Below are 25,131 nucleotides of genomic sequence, written 5' to 3'. Positions count from 1 at the left end.
CATGGTCAGGAGTACCAGGCTGAATCCCCATGCTTTCACACACACACACTCACACACACTTAATTTATCTGCTTTCTCACGTATCTCTTCTTGCTTGAGGCACAGTGTGTGTCAGTATCTATTAGAGAACACACAGTGGGGGGTGAGATGAATTACATCTCTCACACACTGTCAAATCCTTTACCCACTCATGTGTATGGAGAACACATCTCCTCACATCCACAGTGTTTAAAGTCAGAGACGGAGAGCTTGTCTAAGAGTCTCTCCCAGGTTGATCTCTTCCAGCTCTCCCTGTTATACAGGTGTATTTGAGCAATTATCCTCATCAGGCATCCAAGAAGCTGAAACAGGAGCTGGTCGTCCAACCTATGAAGAGACAACTTGAAACCCTCTCCTGAAGGGTGTGGCCAATGCGTGTGTGTGTGTGTGTGTGTTTGTGTGTGTGTGTGTGTGTGTGCGCGCGCGCGCTTTAGGGACAGCCAGCTGTTAGGGTGAGCTGTAGTCTCAGAGTTGAACTGCTCTCTATGCCACACATGGCAGTACAGAAAAAAGAATATGAAAGAATATGACCTTTTCACATAAATATTAAATATTACAATCTAAAAATAAACTCCACCCCAGTAGCTAAAAACAGTGTTTGTAATAACACTCAATACTGATGTTTAAATACATCCTGAACAACCCCATTCTAAATCAACACCCAAAAGGAGAGAAAATGCCGATAAACATAATATATTCTATGAATTCAGAAACCTTCTTAAATACATATTAAGAGTCTTTCTGCTCAGAGTATCAAACTGAAGCAGTTCTCAGTGATGGAGTGAGAGATTCTGCAATGTTCTTAAAGTCCCATTAGTCTAATTAGTGTGCGTCTTAAAGGCTTAAAGTAAGCATGCAAGTAAAAAAAAAAATCAAAGAAAGAAGTGTCCAACATATTCAATAAGGAACTCCCTTTCTTAATCTACTTAATGGGGATACCTTTTAAAAACACTAATCTATTTCAAAAGGAACACCCTTTTTTAATAAAAAATAACCTAGTTATTAAGGAACACCCCTTTTAAAAATAACCTATTTCATAAGAAATGGGTGTGGTGAGTCAGTCAGAGTGCACAGTCACAGAGAAGTGGAATCAAAATGTAGAATGTACCGACATGTAGTTCAGTGCAACGCCGCAGGAGTCTTCCAGTAACTGACACAATGTGAAGGAAAGAAAACAGTGCTTGAGTGTGTTGGTAAAGACGGCACCAATCTGATACCACATATGGGAAGTGGGTCAATATCAGCAAGAATGCTAGATCATATAATGAGAGAAAACCCGATCCAGGGCACCAATCAGATATGGTCACAAATCTTGCCTGAAAACAGCGGGGCACTCGATCACAAGCTGCATGATAACAGGTAGGCTCCTTTGAGCAGGATCAGGTGATGACAGCCATTTAAGCCAATACACGTGCACACATGTGATGACTTGCACAGCCACCGTGTAGTTTTGATAACCCAATGCAGCTTAACAGGTTATCTGCCTTCTAATGAGAGCGAGTAAATGAGATAGGAATGGTCTAACATCTCAGCACTGTTCCCCACAGAGCTGCAATTCTAGTTTATTTATTCACCCATTTAAAAACAAAGAAACAAACAAAAACAAATCTTGGGCTGTGAAGTGAAGCAGGTTTATGGTCTGGCAAATATAGAGCAGCACAACCCTACAGAACAGAGCGGAGAGGAGACCTGAAACAACAAACAAACAAACAACACTCTCCTCCTCCATATTCATGAAGGTCATTACTGCATGGCTTCAGTGTACTCAACCTACATGAAAAGGCAGGAAAGCAGTCGCGTTTGCTTTTAGCCTGCTGAGTTGAGACAGACTGGACATTTTTTATAAGAATCTGGAGAATAAGCCAACGTCAGGTAAGCCAGTCAAACCACATCTGCACTGAGCTGTGGCACTAAGGTTGTTTTAGCTACAGGACCCCAGAGAACCAAGCAGGTAGTAACCAAGACAATGAATATTATCTATTTTATCTTTTTTAGATTTATTCAGCATTCATGCATGATTCTTGAAGGATTATGACATATAATAAATCTCTCTCACACACAAACAACAACAAAAACCCTCCATAACTCAAATCTACGTTGAGCTCCAGTGCTCTTTTTCCCCAAAACTCTTTGTATCCATATCAAATGATACACAAAAGCAAGATGTTGGTATCAGATCGGTACAGATAAATTGGTACCATGTCATCTTTGGTGTGTGTGTGGGGTACACACATTCACACCCTCAGAAAGTAGTATGACCTTGTGTTTACACACAGACTATGATGGGGTTATGAAGTAAAACGCCCCTCCTGTTCCATCAATAGTTCATTTCCTCCATCTTTTACACTTCAGTGACTAACGCCCCCTAAACATCCTAGTAGCAGAAATCAGGAGTGGTGTTACGGTCATTATGTGATACATATAATGAGACTGTGAGCAGATTCAACACACAGAGACCCCACTCCCCTCTCCCCACTGTATTCACCCAGACTCTGAAACAGTGCGTAAGGGAGACGGTGCTGCTATTATTTATAGACAACGGACATAATGGAATGCAACTGGCCCTTAATGGCCCACTCACTTAGCAAACAGAAGATGAGGAGAGAGCCAATGGGGAGAGGGGTTAGGACTGATGTGAGATCCCAGAATGAACAGGCAAAACCAGCGACAATGGATCCCACCCTCTGAAATATTTATTTAGAGCACGTGCTTGTGCATATTCATGAGGCTAATGAGCCATTTTTGTCATGTTGTGGAGGTCACAGACACACAGCTCCTCAGGGTGGGAGTGCCCAGACTTTTACTCTAAGGGGGGGGGGGGGGGGGGGGAGTGAAAGACCTGTGTGTGTGTGTGTGTGTGCTGTTGGTGAGATAAGACAGCACTACAGAAGTGCCACACCTGCTCAGGTGCTGATACACAGTCTGACACATACCTGTAAACCACCGAAAGAGCCACTTGAAGAGCGGCTATGTTCACTCGCTGCATTGGTAAGACCACAGCCTGCTTATTCAGCATGATAAGAGAAACGCAACTTTCCATCAGGTTTAATTGTATTTGAACATTAACACAGCGCAGGACAAAGACTCGGACAGAAGACGAGAGAGACACACAGTCAAAGAACGAGCCCCAAGGCCAAAGAACACGTCCACAGGTCTCCTAGCAACAGTCTCCAGGCAGAGGCCCTACGGATCAGGTAACAGCAACACAGGTTGACTGAGGTACTGAAAGCAAGCACACGCACATACGGGCACACGTGCACAGCCCTGACAGTGAGCTTGCAGACACGCTCTCCTCACACTCCACAGGAGCAGATCCTGAAATGTAAAATGGACAACGAAAACCACAGACAAAATGACAATAATCATAGTCTGGCCTGCTTCATTTGCTCACAGACTCACTCCTGTTCCAACTCACTCCTGTTCTCCCACTCACTCACCAACCCACTCAACACTGTCAACATGACAGACAGCTGACAGCAGAAAACACAGCCGACCATGAATCAACAACACATGAATAATCTTAAAGATCACTTGTTCTGGAACAGATGTTTCATGGATTTTGAGTATCAGGGTTGTAGCAAAGGTGTAAAGGCACCCAAAAAAAAGATTAACTCAAACCACGTCAGGTGGTGGTCTGACATGCATTTTAGCCTGATATTATTGTAGAGTGAATGCACCTGTCTCTCCAAGCCACATTCAACCACCAAAACCTTGCCCAATACAATAGGCCACAAAGCCTGTGATCCATAACCACTAAGAGGTCCAGATACACTCACTTCAGCCCTCACACCCATTGATCTGTAGCCATTCTTGAATTTGCTACAGCTACAACCAGCCTAACCAGGGCCACTGCAGTGTTGGGGGGCCCAACCAGGGCCACTGCAGTGTTGGGGGGCCCAACCAGGGCCACTGCAGTGTTGGGGGGCCCAACCAGGGCCACTGCAGTGTTGGGGGGCCCAACCAGGGCCACTGCAGTGTTGGGGGGCCCAACCAGGGCCACTGCTGTGTTGGGGAGCCCAACCAGGGCCACTGCTGTGTTGGGGAGCCCAACCAGGGCCACTGCTGTGTTGGGGAGCCCAACCAGGGCCACTGCTGTGTTGGGGAGCCTAACCAGGGCCACTGCTGTGTTGGGGAGCCTAACCAGGCGTCTTCTTGTCAGCATCGACTGCTGGAACTGGCACCTTTCTCACCTCAGTTAAGGGAATGCACACCAGCATGCAAAAATTACATTTGAAGCATCAACCATGATTTGCATAGCAAAATAATGCAGAAAACAAAAGGAAACACAAGCAGGTGGTTGCTATACATATACATGAGCTGATATACATATAATGTTCTGCATGGCAATCAGATGTCAAAGTGACAACCCCTGCTTTTGACTGCCAAGTGTAAATGCATGTGGTTAAAGTCTTATCAGGATGCAATCCACATACTAGTCTCATGAAACACCCAGGTGTAAACAGGGTCTAAAATTGGTTTGAAATGCCTTTAATTCTGCTTAGCAATGTGCATTTACATCTGTTTAAAAGCAGCATAACCACAAGGAAAATTCAGGGACCAGCAGTGATGAGGTATTATCTGGAAATACTGACATTGAATAGCTTGAGTAGGGTTTGGCTTTTATTCAAACATTCAAGTGTAAATCTTACTAGAAGACCTTGGTGTCTTGGTGTGTTTATAACAACCATTCCATCTACTGCAGCAACAAAAAAACTACCAAATTTATTGTAATGATAATATAATTTGTGCTGACATAACATTTCTCCCTATAATAAAACGTTAGCACATAGCTCAGTATAAACACCAGCGTGTAAGCCCTGCCCTGTTCCCTCCTGCGTCAAAACACGGGCGATACTGAAGTATGAACACACCTCGTCAGATCACCCTGGTTGATCAGTAACCAAGGGCACAGAAAGCTCAATGCGTACTCATCTCTCACAAACACCCTCCCTCCATCTCTCGTACTGAAACATTTCCATCGTTCTTTCTCCAGCTAGTTGATCCTTGGTTTTGAACGACACGTTGGTGTTGTAAAGAGCCCAGTGAAGCTCCTGCCACAGCCGATACCAGCGGCTTCATCTCCAGGTTTCTCCGCGGAGGGGGAGGGAGCGACCGGTCTCGGTGTAAATGCCTGGCAAGCTTACTCTCCATTACTCTCCAACTCCTCCCTCTTCGCTTCTCTAATACTCTCTCCCTCACTCTCTCCAAGGGCTTTTCCGAGCGTTTCATTTAAGTACTAGGCCTTTTTATAATCATAAAAAGCAACAAAAAGCATTAGTGTTTCATATTAATATGAAATTATGAAATAATACAGCAGTTTCAAGACTGTGATGTGATCTACTCATGAGTGACTATATATTCACATTAACATCCCAAATAGAAGATTAAAGAACACAAAACTAAAACGGCATGTTGAAGGCGTTTGTGTCTTTAGTACAGGTGTCTCTCGAGGTGGGACAGACAGGATACATGTTTAGATGGCGGACTTACAGCAAATAAACCATTCTCGTCAAAGGTTCACCGAGTTTTACATTACATTAAAGGTAACGCGATAGATTTATTCACTCGCTTTGATTTCTTGTGGATTAAAAACTTTTCATCCCCCACAGGTAAGAAACTCCCAGTATACGGTGTGGAAAAGCAGCAGCCAAACTCCACAAACACGTAACGGTGCAAAGGGACATGTTCACTAGCGATCTAACGAAAATGATGCATCAAGTTTCACAACTATCATCTAATTACAACATTATATGATATTTTGGAAATTCACTAAGCTACCAAAAAACTTTAATCAATCAAATTTAGGAAAAAATAAAGAAACAGTCTGCCATAGCTGTCGCCTTTAGGACTCCGACCGACACCAGACGTTATTTATTTTGCTCGCTAGATAACTTATAACACTATTAATCTTCACGGAGAGCTATGAAACACTTTATCAGATATAGCTAAATGTAATTAAAACTTACAACATAGCATAACTGCCTATATAGACAAATAAACTAATGAAAATATATATAAATAGTAAAAAAAAAGTCAGAAAGGTGGAAAGAAAATGTGCCGCTTAAGACCGTTTGTTACTTGAAAACATCAAAGGCGAAATAAGTTCGTATGCTCGGAAAAAAAAACATTTGATCGAAACCCTGAATACATTTTTACAAACAAACGACACTCTTGACTCGGGTTAGCCACACAGCTAGCCGGCTAGCGCCACGGAACAACTTCAGCCCCTATCTTTGTTATCGGCACGTACCTGAGGTGACAATCATAAAAACGTAAAAGAAACGCGTTGTTTTCCAATCCATCCCTGCGGTTTTTGTCGCTCGATTCCTTTCCCGGTGCAAACGGGAGTGATTAAATATCTGACTAACTTTATAGCTGGCTAACTTTTTCGGAGTAGATCGTATTGTCGTGGTAACGTCTGCGCGCGACATCAAACTCCGATCACTGGTCGCCTCAGCAGGTGGATCGAAGCTGGATTCTGCGCACGTGACTTCCGGAAGGTGTCGGAGTGATCTGGAGCGGTGCACGTCCGCCACCTGGGGTACGAGCGTGCGGCTGAAGACGTCGAAAACGAGCCCTAAAGTGAATTTACGATACACAGCGGGGATGGTTTTCATAGTTTTCACGCTCCTCCTGTGTGTATGAAGTGTAAGCGCAATTAAAAATATTTTTTAAATAAGTCAGATATGTAATTTAATTAAATCCTGTAATTCTAATCTTCATTTGGAGAAAGATCGTTTGAACATAATGGGGAAAACAGCCAAAGAAAGCAATTTTGGGTCTTTTAAAAATCTTTTCCTCCTGTACTGTACACTGAAACTGACATGTTTTAGCCCAATTTCAGGCAGTTCATAGCTTTTTAATACCGAAAAATCACAGAAACCAAACAATAAACAGTTTTGCTTGTTTGTTTGTTTTCATGGTAAACAGGCAAGCTTTAAAGTATGTTTAATCTATTTTTAAATGACGGAACCTAGCTAATCCGCACTAATTTATTGCAAAAATATAAATTAATAAATCACAGCTATTTATTCCGAAACGTAGTTTGTAGAAGTAGTGACGGCATTAAACATGCAAATGTTTTCTGAGGCTGAAAATACTTACGATTGAAGAAAGGCTTTAACCTTCGCTCTTGTTGAGATGTTTCCGTGTGTGATCTATTGTTGGTTATTTGTAGAGTGTTTTGAGTTTTGTTGGGGACCAGAAAATAGAAGACAGAAAATGTTCAGTTTATAAAATTGCATTCAAACAAATTAATTCGTTTCATTGTAAGACGAAAATTTCGTTCACATGTGAGTAAGTAAAACAACATAGGCTATATGAGAAAAAGTAATAATAAACATAATAATAATAATAATAACAACAACAACAACAACAACAACAACAACAACAACAACAACAACAACAATGAAAATAACTGGTTATATTATACATTGGCGTTTAATGTTCAACCACGAAAATAAATTTCTTGTAATTCCAAAAACAGAAAACCTAGTTATATTTGTGGGATATACCTTTGTAAACCTTATCTGTAGTTAAAATGAACCATCTAAACATTTCGTTACCAATAATTAAATAGGTAAATGTGATACTGCATTATCCTGCCGAGGATACAGCTGACTATTTTAACAAATAATTATCAATCGTAAAAAATAAAAAATTCTGTTACAAACGTTTCCGTAATGAAAACTGTGACCACTTATGCAGAAACCATGGCAACTGGGACCTGGGAATGGACCGACGTTGTTCCCAGGTCAGGTTTTTTTGATGAAACAGCGCTCAGGGTAAGATAGCGCTTATCCTGAGAAAGGCGTTCATATAGCTTTTATCCCTTTCAAACGAACGTCCAAAAAGATCTGAAGTGCATTAACTAAATAGTTTCGGAAGTGTATATGATATCCAACGTTAATATCGCCGAAAATGGCATGGAAGCGTACATTTGACCTGCATAAAATTACTTAATCTTACTTAATCTGCTTACGTTTAATGACTTCGAAACGTCCCACACAAATACAAACTCGAAAATGTTCCACAAACGTATCCTATATCTTTTTGACTTTGCAGTTTGCACTACAACCACCCTGATGTCACATGCACATCAGTGATGTGTTTATGCTGCATGGACATGCAAACTGTTTTAGCACACTTCAAAACACGTTATAATGCATTTCTAAGAATGTGCTGTTGATCACATGACCAAAGAAACCCACAAAAGTTTTTTGGCCCTTTTCTTTATAACAAGTGTAAATATATATGTATACATAACTGCTAGTATGCCATTGTCTTGGTAACATTACCTTGCTATGGCTGATCAGTGCATGTGTGGCCATTTTGACATGATTTTCATGTAGCACTCCCCCTTTTGAAGGCATACGATGACCAAAATCTAAAAAAAGTACTGTTGGCCTGGTAATGAATCAACATGCTTTCATTTTATGACCGATTGATTACTGAAATTTAAGCTGTGAATGACAACTGTGGACATCTGCACACGACACAGCTGAGGATGGTTAAGAAAAAAAACTAGGGTCCATATAAATAGAATCAATCACATACATATATATATGTATCAGTAATATGTATTTCATAGGGGGAGATTTCAATTACTACTCCTTGTAAGGGGCAAGAGAACACTAAAAAACAAGGGATGGAGGGGAAAATAAGAAATGGAATTAGACCTGGGGGGCACGACTAATCAAGCATTAAGCATGTGTTTAAAATGATGACTCATCAACAAATGAAGCACTGCTTTCATGAGCATTTGTCCATTCAACTAATCCAGAAAACAGAATGTGATTATCCTGATGTACTGGGCCATGCACATAGTACATTTGATAAGTGAAATGTCTTAATCTTTAATTACTGAGGATCACTTACACACAGGCAGATTAGAATATTCTGTTCTTATGCAGGTTTTCTTTCTTCATTAAGACACATGGCTTAGCATATTAAACCACTTCTGTGCAGACTGACATGACACACACACAGTAGTTTAATGGTGGTAAATCTTTATTTCAAAGTGGACCAAAGCAATATACATATGACCAGAGGGGTGATGTAAAGCTTTTCATAGTGCAGCAAGCTGAGGTTCAACTTACTGTAGCAAGTTGTTTAAATACAGGCACAGATAGAGGCATTTGCTAAACATTAGTAATGCTGTTTGACATGTATATTAAGTGGAGTGCAGCTGGAAGTTTCACCCGCGCTTCATTACATTCACCCATCTGCGTTGCCGTCGTTTTACATGGAATCAAACTTTTGTATTGAAATTAAGTCAATGTATTGCTGAACATCTTGGGTATCCACTGGGTATGTTCTTATATCCAAGATATAAATTCAACAAAAAGAAAGAGAGGTACAATATCCAAGCCCAAACTGCAATCACCATTACTACAGGAAGAAATGACAATCCCTTCACATGTGATAGTCAATAGTTCTGGTCAGAAAACAACAGAATGGAAGGACATACTGCACCTACTAATGCAACATAGATATTTTTAACTTATTGGTTAAATCGGAGACATTACAATCAAACAAATGGAGTGAGAAATATATATTGGTAACTTTGGACCCATAAATTTAGAAGACATCAGAGCGTCAACATTTCTCTCTGTTCTGGTAAATTCCATGTGTAATGGTTCAATTTAAGTCAGAGCTATGTGAACCAACATTACACAGAACTGCATTCTGTCAATATGCCATTCTGGTCACCAAGAATCTCCTGTAATAATTGTTAGATTATTATTTTTTTTTACTTTTTCCCCCCTTATAGTAAGGCATTTGAAACTACCGTGTAACGCTCACCAGAACTTTTGCCTACATTAAACAGTGACATACGGACAGACATTTATCGATCTAAATACATTCTAGTTTTGATGAGACTTTAGAATTAGAATTAAAAATAAAGTCATAGCAAAACCAGGTGAAAATGAAAACTGTAGTGTTCTTCCCATATTTGGCTGCTCTTCCCAAATGATATTTAAAATCATACTCAATTTTATGATTTCCTTTTTGAAAAAATGATTTCCTTTTTGAATTTTTTTCAGCATGCATCACTGATCCCCATTACGCCCAATTCTTCTTGGCTCAAAGATGTCAGGGTTTTTATTACATTTCTTTTTTTATTTTTGTTCACAGTCCACGTTTGGAGGGAGGCACCAGGTGGTCAGGCAGCTCAGAAGGCAACTCATGCCCTTCCAGCTTCACCTTGATAAGATGATTGGCCAGGGCAAACTCCTCATCATCCAGGAATCCATCCTTATCACAATCAGCAAGCTTCCATATTTTTCCTAGAACAGTATTGGGTAGCTTGGACTTCACCATCTCCTTCTTGGCCATGGCACCAGACACCTTCCCATTAACAGGAGACAGGGTGTAGAAAATCTCGTCATAAGTGGGTTTGTCTCGTGCAACAATCCACTCCAGCTCGTCGATTCCTTCACCGGCTCCTTCACCATATCCGTGCCCAAAGGGGCCGTTCATGGCACCCTCAAAGGCGCCACCCTGGACTGAGTGGCTGGGCATGGCTGATTCTTCCTGCCGCACCAGGGTCATGAGCTTGGCAATATCATTGGACAGCATGTCCTCAACAGCCTCCATTAGCTTTGGCTTCATTGACTGGAACTTGCTGAAGTCCTGACCTGCCAGCAGCTCCTGTGGGTCAAGAAAGACCAGCAGAAGTCATGAAGAAGAAAAGAAAAAGGGAGAGAGAAAGCAGTCAGAAAAATCACTACGAAAGGACAAATGTAAAAAAAAAAAAATGCCACCTTGCACTCTCTACATACTCAACTGCAGTTTCCACATACCTGCATTTTAGAGAGTTTAGGAAAGTCTCCTGGTGAGATCTGATGCTCTTTCTCGATCTTTGCGTAGATCTCTCCAAGGTTGGCAACGAGCTCTTTCTTTTTATTGTCCTTCCCAAACACGTTGGGCATCTCTTTCTTTAGTGCGCTGATGATGTAAGCATGGACCTAGAAAGAAAACATGACACCTTACCATTGAAGGAAATGTGAGGGGGTTCTCTGGGTGAAGTCAAATCAGGCATACATTTATGGTGATTTGTAGTTAATAAAGGCAGAAGTGTGAACAATTTATAAAGTTTTACTCCTACTTTACTAATCAGTGCATGCATACGTACATACACACCACCACTTTACTTAACAGCATGCGATTACATGTGTGCACACTTTCCTGCACACACCTTATTCACTGCATGCATGGCCACGCCTACCTTTCAACACTCCACACAGAATTTGGGTGTGGATGCATAATTTATGGAATTGGGTTACCGGCGCTTAATTGCACCCTCATTTCAGGCAAAATAACCCATTGCAAACGTTTAAATGTATAAACAAATTTTTAAAATGTATAAACTGAAAAAAAAAACCATTGAAAAGCAAACCTTAGCCAGTCGGGCCCTCTTAATGAGATCATTGAGTTTCCGCAGAGCTGCATTGCGGGGAAGTCCCTGGATGTCCAGGAACAGGTCCTTCTCTTCTGCCTCAAACAGCTTCCTGTTTTCTGCCACCAACAGAGGCTGGGCCCAGAATGAGCCGATGTACACTCTGATCACCTCTGGGGTGTTTACGATTTTCCCCAGTGACCACATGAGGGCTCCGTACACCCTCATCAACTGCTGCGTGCCGATCTGGTCCGCCTTGTTCAGAACCACTCTCATCTTATCCTCATGGTTCTTCAGGGCCCGGATCACCTCAGAAAACTCATCAGAGATGTCCAGCTTGTGGGCGTCAAACAGGAGAATGATCCTGTCAACGCGCTCAGCAAACCACTCCAACACCGCAGCGAAGTCATAGCCTGTAGGAGAAAGAAAGTGCAGGACGTTGGTTCAAATCCTGCGCCGAAGTAAGAACTCGCTACAAAAAAACACCTCTCTGCATTCCTGCATCGTGTGTCTGCATCTTTTTTTGGTGAAAATGGAACTCAATTCCCTCTTGTGTTTGGTATAGGTTGTAGATTCAACTAAAGAAAACACCGTTGGTTAAATGGAGGTTAGAGATCATTAAGATTAGGATCACACAGGGTTAAGATTAGGGTTAGATAAGGTTAAAGTTAGGCAATGCATTTGCTTGAAGCAAAATAATCTTAGCCAAGTTCATGTTGCTTTAATATTATAATATATATATATATATATATATATATATATATATATATATATATATATATATATATATATATATATATATATATATATATAATATTATTTGGTTAATATATTGTTTGACAGTAGTTATTGACATTAAAGCAACATGAACTTGGCTAAGATACACACACACACACACACACACACACACACACACACACACACACGAACAAAATTAATGAGGATTTCTTTAGACTTTTTATATTTTTACACCGTGCTTAGTAAAGTGCTTTCCTCCTTTACTATGCACATTGTAATTCATTAGACATTGTGAACTACTGCATATTTAGTGCTTCTGGTGCTGAAGGTCACATGGACATGTTACACAGAACATACTGAGCTGTACATGCTTTCAACATGTGATGTTACATGTAAAGAGTCTTCATGACATGCTCTTTATTGCTCTTGGAGTGAAGTTTTTTTTGGAAGAGTCAGAAAAAGATGAAGGTCTTCACTAGATTGATCAACTACATCATTGACCTTGAACAGAGATGCAGCCGATTTCACAAAAAATATAAAACAGAGCTTCCTGACGTAATGTTATCTTTCAAATGATTAGACATTGCTTGTCTAACCGTAAAGGACAAACAGCTTTGACTGCATGTTCACATCTTCACATCAGGACGTTAGCATTGAAAATGACCTTAGAGATAAATCTTCAAAGTCAACTGTAGGCATTAACCTAAGTCTCATATCAGCACACTTCACTTTCACAATTGTAAGAAACATATCCAGGGTAACCAGAAGAGGGCGCCATTACCAGAAGAAAAAAAAAAAACACTAGACCGGTTTGGTACAAGATCAAAATGTGCCATGTGTCAAAATACCAGTGTTGGGAACGTTACTTTAAAAAAGTAATTAGTTATAGTTACTCACTACTTGTTCAAAAAAGTAACTGAGTTAGTAACTGAATTACTCTATAATAAAAAGTAACTCGTTACCAGGGAAAGTAACTATTTGCGTTACAGTTTAAAAAAAGGTTATATGCCAATTAAGTTTTTTTTTAAAGCAGTTTTCACAGTCAGTTGAAATGAGTAGATCAGAAAATTGTTTAACTTTTGATATTTATTGCACATCCACAGACCAGTGCAGGATAAAATCGTTAAAAAATCCCAAATCTTTGAGAGAGAAAAAAAAGCAAAAGTAAACAGTTACACTATATAAAGTGCATTTACATCTATCAAATTAAATTAAATTCTCTCAACCTGAGACAACTGGTTTGTTTACAACAGAAGTAAACTTAACAATAAAACCTCTATTCTTAATTAAATAAATCAAATACCCAGTCTGGTACACATTCAGGAACTTCAAGTATTTTCTTAAATAATGTTTATATCGCCTTGAAAATTCTAGTTTTCTTCGGCTTGCACCTGACGCCATTTCGGCCTCTTCTCCGTTTGTGTCGTGTCACTCGCGTGCTTCGGCGCGCGTATAAAAACACTGGCTCTGATTGGCTATCATAACGCTGCCTTAGCCAATCGCTTACTGACTTGTTAAGTTTAAACAGGTGTTACACCGAGAACTGTGACCTATCGGGATCTGTTACTCCTCACTAGCCTGGGCAGCGGTCCGCTTGCATTAGTATATCAATATATAGTAACGCGCCGCTTTTAATGACCAGTAACGTAAACGGCGTTGTAACGACAGGAAAAGTAACTAATTATATTATCCCGTTACTGACAAAATGACGACGTTACGTTATTTTTAACGGCGTTATTCGCAACACTGCAAAATACCTACTATCAGGCTAAAGACAGAAATATACATATACACGAACAAGTTCAATTAAACTTTAAAAAAATCATTCCTGAAGACAGAAAAATATCATAACACTGTTTACTAAATAAAATATGTACTGCTGCAGAGATTTTCATGGTTGAATGTCTTGGATCTGCTGTTACTGATTCTGCATACAGTGTGTGGAGGGAAAGGGCTTAGTCACAATGTGAGCCAACTGAACCAGAAGAAGGTTCATGAAGTACTGAAACATGGATATACCCAGTAATAATGTATTCAGCATCAAAGATGGAAATACATTGGACCAAAAATAGTATAGCTTTCCTGAAGAAGGCAGGGACAGTGTTTAATATGGACAAAAACTAACCTACCATGTTCCAAGTGCCAGTGATTACTGACCTCACCAGCTTCACTGTGTGATTGTGAACATACTCAATTTGAAGAAAAACATGACTGTAGATGAAAAACACAAATCTTGTTTAAACTTCACAGTTTGGAAATACATCTTCAGAACTTCAGAAATAGATCTATAATATTGTTGAGCAGTTATGGAAACAAGGATGAAAAGTGTATTCAGATTTTAATCCCTATTAAAGTCAACAGTAGTGAAACATGCCCATATGTATGAAAAGCCAAAAACCAAGCTGATGTGGATCTGCCATTAGCATTAGAGCACAGTGAACGTGGACTTCAATGAACCTGAACAAGGACTATGAGATCTCGATACTATTGATCAGTTAACACTTTTAGTGCTGCTAGCACTGCAGACACAGTAACAAACTCAGAGATTGTGAAGCATCTCATCCACTCACGGCAAAGAACACAGTCTACAAGAAGGTTATGTACCATGAAAGAAATGGCAACAGTAATAACACCAAAGGCTTGGCTTATGCTTAAGGGGTCTGAGTTTGCAAACATATGAACTTGAAAAAGAACTCCTCATTGTGTGTGTGTGTGTTTCAGAATCTCTTCTACTTACGATCACATTTGACTGATATAGCAAAAGCAGTGGCAGTTCCATCGCATTGACATCAAAACTATGTTCTTAAAGCCCAGGGCATGCGTGTATTGCTCAGCATACAAAATCACTTTGTTGGTATAAAAAGAGTTCAGGAGATACTTGATAACAGAAAAAATGTCACAAGTAGATCCTGCAGTTTTTAACTGGGTGAACATTAGATGAGGGGCCCTCAGAAAGCTGCCACAACCGTGATGAAGAGATAAAAGCAGCTTTCAGGTTGGGCATCATGACAGATTCTGCCATCTTGGGACTTACATCTCTACTGTTAATGAAAAATCTCAACTGCAGCAGGATAGTTACATCAAATACCAAGAATAAATGCAATAAAATCTTAAAAGAATGTATTTATATATGAATGTTGTATATACAACATGCAAATTTTCAAGATTTTACAGGAATTACTGATGCTGTTTTATGACTTGCTTATTTGTACAAAATACTTGTGAAAAATGCTTGAATGTACCTTAAACTAAAATGATTCCTGTGTCCATATGGGTCTAACTGAAAATAAGGATTAGGTCTATAGCCCCAATCTCTTCTTTAGTTAGCCACCACTCTTTAGTTGGCACCAGAGCGAACTAGTAACTCATTGAATCATATATGTGGATCAGAGGTAAATAAACTGGATTTTTTTTTCGGCGTGAGATATCGGAAGTGTGGCGTGAGAGCGTGTGAAAACGGTCAAATGCGTGTGTCTCACGCTCAATGCGTGAGAGTTGGCAACCCTGTAAGAGTGCGCATGTGAAGCACAGATATCTACACTGTGGACAGGAAATGGTTTTTTATTCTAAATGGGTGTTAGTGTAGCAGGATGTGCAAGAGGAGGAATTCAACATGGGTTTGACCTCTCAAAGTCCAGCTAGTTCCCATACTATAAGGGAACAGTTTAGCTATCAGATATAAATGCACCAATGAAGTTATGATTTACACATGTCAGAACTCTGTGGTCCAGGAACTAGAACCATATCATATATAAAGTTTCTGAAACGGCCATTTAAAGCCCCGCTTGAAACTTGGATACAAGTGTGAGAGCAGAGCAGGCCCACACACACACACACACACACACACACACACACACACACACACACACACACACACACACACACACACACACACACACACACACACACACACACACACACACACACACACACACACACACACACACACACACACTTCCGTTTCCCTAACTTTTTCCAGTAAGTACAACAAGAATTCCAACCTTACACTTGACTTCTCTGGGTGAGTAAAACGATACCAGCCACACTGCAATACAGAAATAGACCAGGCACCAGCTGGTTTGTATGGACTATACATACGAGCTATGCTGGAATGAAATCACTCAGTTTATAACCAACACAGCCAGACACACCAATGCTGCCAACCCGCCTTCACAGACACGTCAACCTCATGCTGCGGCCAGCTGACCCTGCCAATGCTTCAAAACCGAAAGCAAAGTAACTCTAAGCAAAGTAGTATTTCACTACTCATCTGAAAGGCCCAGTCAACTGACTGGTAGGAATGGGCCCGGCCTTTTTGCGTGACCTGTGACGTGACAAAATTCACGAAGGTCCTGTTACATAATGAAGAGATTCTGAAAGCAGTATCATGAACACAAATGAACAATGAAGACACGTTTTGAGCTAAAGTCACAAAACGTGTCCTTAAAAGGATCCATCACGCCTGCCAAAAGTGGTATAACAGCCACATATGTTGCCACAGCTGCCTTCAGACAAACCCCGCATTACAAATTTAAACCCCCACCCAGATCAGCTCTTCATTCACATCAAGAATTAGACATATTAATGGAAAGGAGTACAGAGTCTCTCTTTCGTATTCAGTTACTCAGTAACTGCAGAGATGTGGCAACACTTCTTCACAAAGGTTAGAGCATGAATAAGTCAGCTGAGGTTGTCACACAGCAACCACGCCTGATCTCCATTGAAATTACTTAGATGCTTAGTTAGAAAATGAATACAAAAAAGGAGGAGTTGAGGGAAAAATTGAAGTTATAACTTAAAAAGCTGCAGCTACATTCCTCTCGTGTCCGACTCTCTACTCTAAAGGTGGTCAGCCTGAGACCAACAGCACCTTGATGTGCCAGTTTCTATTTATCGTTTTACCACACATGGCACCACAAAATATTGGTTATTGATCATTACATTTTTGCCTTTTGAAATACTGTTTTCACAGAAAGCTGTACGTGCAAATATGCATGGACGAATCACATGAGGTTTTATTATGTGTTGTGAACTCCTAACCAAGTTCAGACAATGCAGATGGGAATTCTGTAGTATTCACACAATCCAGGAAATGCCTCTTTGTAATCAGTCCTCTTTGTAAACTTTGGGATAAGTGCTGCTTTAATAGGGTTAAGCACTGCTTTAATATATTTCACATACTGCAGGAAATAAGTCACAATATAGCATGTTTGTCCATATAATACAGCCTGAGCTGCATTAGTTACTAACTGTTGGGTTCGGCTCCTGCCCTCATGACCCATTTTAAATTACTGGTGGTCGGAATGCATTGTGCATTTCATTTATTAATGTGAAAATAGTATTTTCTGATCATGTGCTTTATGTCACTGTCTACTTTATTTCAGGTTTGTGCAGTCAGCACAGCACAGGATCAGGCTGAAACCCAACATCTAAAAGGATCACTTTACAGTAACACAACACCAGAGAAGACAAACTCCTCAGAGTTTTGACCTTCCAAAACAAACGCCCTTCAAAAATTTGAATACAGGGATGGGTATTTGCACTCAATTTCAATTTACTAAACAAACCAATTAAACCATGATTAAATAAGTAAAAACCACTAATATTTTTTTTAATTAAAAACATAGCCTTATTAGAATGCTAATAAACTGTGTAACAGTAAGACTGTTAAGGCGTTTTACTCAATAACGGATGAGGTTTTTAATATCATGTAAAACATTATTACAGATAGACAGCATTGCAGAACCACCCTTTTTTCACACAATGGACTTCAGGAGATAATGACTTAGCCTGTCCTTCCAAGGGCCATCACACAGAATAATTCTGCATAGATAGCAGCTGTGAAGATTTCATACAGACACAGTATACAGTAAACACCAAGAGACCTTGGGACCTTGAAGGGCACCTGGTCGAACAAGAAAGGACACTGAATGACCTTTCTGGAAGAAAGAAGGCTCACCTTTATACTTGAATGCAGATTACACTACACTTCCACTCTGGGTTATGGTTAACTGAATGGTTAACTGAACAGTTAACTGACTGTTAAGCTGAAGCAGGGTTAGAATCCAAGGTTGGATGTCAGCAGACCTCAGCAGATCATTAACTGACTGAGGAAGTTATAAGGCTGAAGCAAAGGAGAACAGAGGACCGCTCAGTCTTCTCAAAGAACACACAGAGCTTTCAGCACAGATTAATATGACTGGTATCTAAGACACCTGTCAAGTGATATGAAAAATGAGAGGAGCTCAATATAACCAAATGAAACTGTGATGTCAATCGCACCATTAGGCGATCTACAAATCAAGTGTACATGCATACTGAATTCTAAAATAAAAATACATTTAATTGCAGCATTCCAAAACAGACCATGGAGCCTTTCATAACCTCTACCTTACCCAAACCTCACTGAACACAGCACACCGACCGCATCTCAAGAGTTCCAAACATGATGGGTGCAGAGATGGAAAACAAAACTGAAAAAATACAGAGTATGAACCGTCTGGCCACTCGCCACCTCTGGGAGAACAGGATAGCGAGAGCCACGACCTCGTGATGACTCCTGTTTTCCCCCTAAAGTTCACTTACAGAGCGAAGAGGAATGTGTGTGGGTGTGTCTCTGTACGACGTAAACTTAAAACCAGATCATAATTTCCATTTTTAATACATTTCTGTAGCACAGATTTCCCCATCTACCATTACTTTAGCCAGCAATTCACTTAGCTCTTGATTTGGCTCTAGGTGGTTTGAAGTACAAGCCTATATATAATGTTTTATTCTCACTGCTACACTCCCCAACACTCCTCTCACTATCTTTATGGCCCACAGTCCAGAGAACTGTAGACAGGTAAAGGACAACCTGGGCTGGGCTTTGCTCAGACTGCAGTCAGGCTTTTTATGCTGATAGTTGCAGGTTGCGGAGGAAAACATGGAGCTGGTCCACATAAATATTTTGCACCTGCTAGAATTCTAGCTATCACTCCATAAACCATGAAAACGATTTTATAGATAAGTCATGATGCTGAAGACCAGAGACTAAAGGCTTGAGATCACAAAACAATGTATGGGTACCAACATGATATAAACATGAGGACAAAAATTACAAGGATTTGCAGTTTGGGATAAAAAGTTGTAAACCATCTGGTTTACATCTACACACCTACACCCCAACGTAATACCCACCTCGACCTCTGTGCTGTCCTGTCATATCTCCACGTCAGTGGAAAGTCCAGACAGATCTGCACACTCATCACTTGAGCACCCACAACAAATGTTTTCACCCAACAGACAGGCACGCGTATGTGGTCACACACAGGGGGTGGGGGGTGGTGAGAGGGGCAGAAAGAATTAATGCTATGATGCACCAACATAAACATATAAAAACAGTCTGCTCCCCCCCCCCCCCCCCCCTCCCTGTCTCTCCTCACCCTCCCTCCCTCTGTTTCCTACCCAAACAGACTCTTTGTTAGCATTTGCCACTAACACTCCAATCATGGTGTCTGAATGGTTCACATCCACACACAGTGACACACACGGCCACACGTACGCACACACAGACACAGTCATCGCATCACAGGGTGATATTTCAGCAGGACTGTGATAAGCCCTTATGTTCTGCAAGCATCACCATGTGAACAAAATATGGGGCTGTATTGATATATTGACAGTACTGCTGAAGACACAATTATTTATGTCACTCAAATAATTTAAATGTGCCGATTTGTTAAAATAAAAAAATAAAAACCACACATTACAGTAACATTAATCAGTCCAATTGAACAGTAAATTAACAACATGCTCTGCAATGGGGTATCACCATCATCAAAACAAGTATCCAGGTATCCCCTTTAGCCATATGGGATATCAAGTTGCTGTGGAGCAGCAGGTAACTGAAATCACTGATGTTTGGTGGCCCAAACAGATTTAGATTTAGACTGGTGAACCATTGTAATCATTAGCCTTGACCACCAGTTTTTTTTTTTTAGCATTAATGTGTGTCTTTGGCCATTCCCGTTACTTAAGTTTTTAGTCTGTGGAAAACGTTTAGAGGGCATCCATCTGACCAATGTTAGTTGTTGCGGGAAACCTAGTGCTCATTGTCCATGTCCACTTATAGGCCTATACATTTTCTCCTTCCTTTCCACAGAGACACAGGACATGCAATCAAAGAGCAGCGCTCATTATACATTATATAAACAGGATGGCTAAAAATATGTCTTGTAGTAATGTTACAATAATGCAGAGGCAGACAGAGTTAACTCATTCTAGTTTTGACTCAAGGCATGAAATGACACGCCTCAAACTTGTCCCTTACAAGTGTCATTGGTCCTCAAAACTAAAAGCAAAAAAGACACAAACATCAATGGCTGAAAAACATGAACACAAAAAGGAAAAAAGAAAGAAAGAAAGAAAGAAAGAAAGAAAGAAAAGAAAGAAGGGGCCCAGCCCCCAACTAACCTCTGCTTATCCTCTGCTTTTCTCCAGACAAAATTCCAGGAGTATCGATGATGCTGATGCTCTCCAACACAGGATTGGGCATCTGAGCACAGACAAACCTTGAGAAAAGACACATGCCACAAGTTAAAGAATGTTAATCATGAGATTTTGTGAGAAAAGGGGGAGGGGGGAGAGAAAGAATGAGAAAGGGAGAGGGCTTAAAAAGTGCAGACACTTATAATGGGGGAGGGGGCCATAGACGGCAGAATCATTAGCCAAAATCATTTTATTTCAATCCAGCTTCTGCCTTCAACCCCCCCCCCCCTTCATTTTCACGATCGCCAATCAAATTCAGATATTCTTTCCAACTCACCAGCATGTTGCAGTCAGACAAAAACTCTCACCACAAATTCCCACCACTACCAAGACCCTTCCCCCATCCTAGCCCCACTGCCTTGTGCGCCATCTCAAATTTTTATGTTCTAAAAATGAACATAAGCAGATTCCCTCTTCCCAAATGTGTTCCATTTTTCCACTGGGAGCATTCCTCTCATTCCAGGCCTCTGTGTTGCTTCTCCCTGCCTGTGTGTCTGTGAATGGTGCTACCACACCGATCAAAACAACCTCATTCAGATTTTGCCAACATACAGTCAACGGTTCAAAAATACACCAGATATTATGTGAACTGTTTACAATTAGAGATGGCGCAATACCAATACTTCTGTATCAATCCTATACTAACATCATGCATTAGAATGCATTAATTATAAACCCCTGTGGAGCTGTGGTTTGGTTGTTTAGGTGAGACCTGGCGAATAATTTTGTGTGAGATGTACTATACAGACAATGTGTATATACATTGCGCACACACACACACAGTTGCCTCTCACCGACTCTGATCTAGTTCGTCTGCATTTTCTGTCAAATGAATAGCAACTGTAATTCCACATCAACTTAATATATTCTTCTTGTGAATTTCAGATGTAAAAATCACTACATCTGCTATACACCTGTCACAAAAAATAGTGTATGGACACGCTTAGCTGATGTTAGCTCATTCTCCTGCTTCTTATTCAAATTCTCCAGTGCACCTTAAAACTCAACTCACCAACTCATCATGCAGTTTGAATACACTGAAGATAGAGTAATTAACATCATGAATTTAGGAGTATTTTACTTCTTCAGTTATTCTTCCTCCACTTCAGACAGACTTCTGACAGATTTCTGCTCTTTCTCCTTTCCTAGACTGAGTTCTATTATCATATTGGACAAATGGGAAACAACGTGTATGGATGGATGGATGGATGGATGGATGGATGGATGGATGGATGGGTATTTTGTGGCAGCGACATAAGATGCATCAAGACACACCCATCAAGAAGACACACCAAGTACACAAACAAACAAAAATGTAATTCTACTGCAGACAATTGAGTGTTGTTACAGCAGGGATTACAATTGAGACAATGATCTATTCAGAATCCAAAGGAGATGGTTAGTGTGGGGAGAAAATGGTTAAATAAAAAGAAAAATAAATAAAATCACTGTCACTCACATCTGTGGTGGTGATGTTGGCCGTTACTGTCTCGTTTACTTTCTCTCATTAGAAGGCAGATAACGTTGGGTTATCAGAACCAAAACTACACTATGACATTGCAAGTCTTCACATGTCTGCATGTGTATTGATGCTTGCATTTGAACATAATAGTTCCAATTATTAATGTGAAGAAAACACTACAGATGAACTCTACTGCTGTGTACACTAACATGGCTGTCATCATCATGAGACCTGTGGTGCATTGCTACAAATTTCTGTGCTATTTTCAGGCTGGATTTTGTGACAGATTTGTGACCTTAAAGATTTCTCCCCCCAATATCTGATTCCGCTTTTTTAGCTGAAAATGTGTGATATCAGATCAGTGCCACTTGTATTTACAATTTCCGCATCATTTAATGTTCCCCAGAATTGTGCCATCAAGTCTAACCACATTTTTTAAAGATATCCAGCAAACCCATAACAGTTACCCATACTAGGACAAGTTATAAAAATGTATATTGGCAAGAGTTGCACACCACAAACTTTGTGACTAGAATGTGTGGGTGAAGTCAGACCAGAATCAACACAGTGAGGGTATTACACCACGACTGTTCCACATATGATAGTCTATTAAGCAGCTAGTACCACAAGTCACAAGTTGTGCATGCACATGCATGGGTGTGCACATACACGTGCAAACAAAATCTACCTCAGGACATTTTCACTCATCTTAAGTCACTAATGACTTAACCTTTCTGGCCAATACGAAAATGTCAAAATGTGCCTAATAAGCAACAGCTAGAGGAATCGCAAGGAAACAGTGCCAGCGCAGGACAGAACAGGACAGCTCAGGACATAAGACTGCAAAATGAGCAAGCCAAACTGCAGAGTCATTTCCCCAGATTATCTGGAAAGTGAGAAGAGGGAAATTCAGCCCTAAGTCAGCTCTTTCCCACTGTGTCCAGGCCATCACACAAAACACCTCCACACGTCAGAGCCAACAACAGCTAGATCACGTTTTGCCTGCAAGACCACACAGAGCAGGGGGCGACGCCCCTCTCCAGCACCGCCTCAGTAAATCACCCTCAGCACCAGCACAGGACTGACCTAGCCACTGTCTCCACTCCATGCGGGCAGGACTTCACACCACATGTGAAAAGGTGTGAAGGAGCATGTATCCCCAGCTGGAGGTCAAGCAGGTGAAGGTCATACAATTTACCATTTAAAAAGAGAAAGGAAGAAATAACTAAGACTTTACTAAGACAAACTTCCAGTAGTGCAGTCTTCAATTTGTGGATGTCTGCTGCAGATGGGAATTCCCAGACACTCCAAGTGCAGCACATTACTGAGATGACTCATTGGCAGAGCCATTCTGCATAAATCAAGATGATCACATTCACGGACCAATACACAGCTAAACCTGAAACCATCTTTACTAAACCTGTCCCTGTTTTTGACACAACAGCTTAGCTCCACCTTAACCCAGTCAAAATAACATCAACCGCAGAATGATGCCTCATTTGGTATACATGATGAACAACTTATTTGTAGATATTCTATTCCTTCTTATTGGAGGAAAGGAGAGGCCAGGAGAGCCATCTGGCACATCAAGGTTATTGAAAAAAATCAGAGAACTTCTGGATGGCAAATAAGCATTAAATCAAAAAGTAGCACCACACAGGGGAAAACTACATTTAAATCAAGAGTTAAGTAAAATTATTATGGACATGCTGGCATTATTTTTGTAAAACCAGAGACGCAGATAAAGATGAGAAAGATGAAGATGAAAAATGGCATCTGAAACTTTAGGACATGTGCTAATACTATGACTTTTTATTGAGGCTGGCTGAAGAATTTTGTCCTGAAACCTTGCATAACTGCAAGTAGTTCAGTTAATCATTACGAGATCCTACATGTAACCATCAATGCACAAAAAACTTGCTCTATCGCTATACTTGAATTCTTAGGACTAAACCACAAGCGACTACTTGTTCAAAATATGTAGCTCAACCAGTATTATCTACCTTGAGCTAAAGTGAAGTGATCGATTTGACATTTGGGGTTTACCTGTTCAGAAAGGCGTTACCAAACGCGTTGAGTTTCCGAAAAGGCTTTTTTGGGTCGACTACCAACGCGTTGCCTGGAATGAGACCTTCCTGATCACCGTACATGACCGCAATAAACGAGTCAGTCGTCGGCTCGGGACCTATGCGCATTCCGGGAAAGTCTTGCTCCATCAGATGTCTAATAAAAGTAGTTTTCCCCGTTGAGTATTGGCCGACTAAAAGCACCATTGGTTTGTTATCGAAATCGGCGTCTTCCAGAGCCGGTGAATGGAATTCGTGGAAGCGGTAGGCATCCTCCAAAGGGAGTAACTTGGTCCTGTAAAGTTGCTTCAACCCTTCCGACACCGTCTGAAAGAGTTCTGGGTCTTTCCTCTTTCCTTCTTTATTCGCCCAGCTGAACATTTTTTCTTAAATGTAAAACGTAGCTAGCTATAAACGATAACCTTTCGCGGCGTCTCCCAAGATCGCTAGTTATCGCACCGCCGCTAATGTTACCGTTAGCTCGGTGACGTGCGTGAGCTGCTCGGTCTCGAGCTCGGTCGTTAGCCAACCTAGCTTAGCGTATAGCGAGATAACGATTTATTTGACAGTCCAGATGGATTCTTCAGCGAGCCAACACCGTGCCGGGGTAATTTGCCAGAGTGTTAAAATTGGCAGAGTTGCCTGCTGTTCAGAATGGGATTATTATTTTAAAGTTTGGTTAAGACTTTATAATTAATGAAGAGTCACCTATACACTCAGACCTTATAACCGACTTTCTCCCAGAGAGATGACATGCTTCGCGCGCATTGCAGTTGTTTCCACGTCTCGTGCCAGAGCCCTGCAGTCTCTGGGCGAAGCATGAACCAGCGTTTACTAATACCTACAATCTTAGTACTCTGAGGGGGGCCTGGGAACGTTTGGCGTTTCAAAGTAAA

General features: G+C 40.7%; 2 protein-coding genes across 2 annotated transcripts in view; both read right to left on the bottom strand.

Moving 5' to 3' along the window:
• The window catches only part of cxadr (CXADR Ig-like cell adhesion molecule), a 28,825-nt gene extending 22,274 nt beyond the window's left edge, over positions 1 to 6,551 (bottom strand). Inside the window, exon 1 of the mRNA XM_077020819.1 lies at positions 6,290 to 6,551. Coding sequence (XP_076876934.1) covers positions 6,290 to 6,470 — 181 coding nt within the window. The 5' untranslated portion in view covers positions 6,471 to 6,551. The remainder of the gene's footprint in view (positions 1 to 6,289) is intronic.
• A 3,172-nt stretch (positions 6,552 to 9,723) lies between these two features.
• ehd1b (EH-domain containing 1b) lies at positions 9,724 to 25,066 on the bottom strand. Its single transcript, XM_077019543.1, has 5 exons — positions 24,216 to 25,066; positions 20,633 to 20,730; positions 11,441 to 11,853; positions 10,845 to 11,009; positions 9,724 to 10,692 (listed from the first exon to the last, which is right to left on the bottom strand). Exons 1-5 carry the CDS (start codon positions 24,614 to 24,616, stop codon positions 10,171 to 10,173), a joined length of 1,599 nt encoding a protein of 532 aa, XP_076875658.1. The 5' UTR covers positions 24,617 to 25,066; the 3' UTR covers positions 9,724 to 10,170.
• Between the last annotated feature and the right edge of the window lie 65 nt (positions 25,067 to 25,131).

This window comes from Brachyhypopomus gauderio, chromosome 10, assembly GCF_052324685.1.
Source record: "Brachyhypopomus gauderio isolate BG-103 chromosome 10, BGAUD_0.2, whole genome shotgun sequence".
NCBI classification, from domain to species: Eukaryota; Metazoa; Chordata; class Actinopteri; order Gymnotiformes; family Hypopomidae; genus Brachyhypopomus; species Brachyhypopomus gauderio.
Note: the sequence above shows the minus strand (reverse complement) of the source record. Positions and strands in the feature narration are given on the sequence as shown.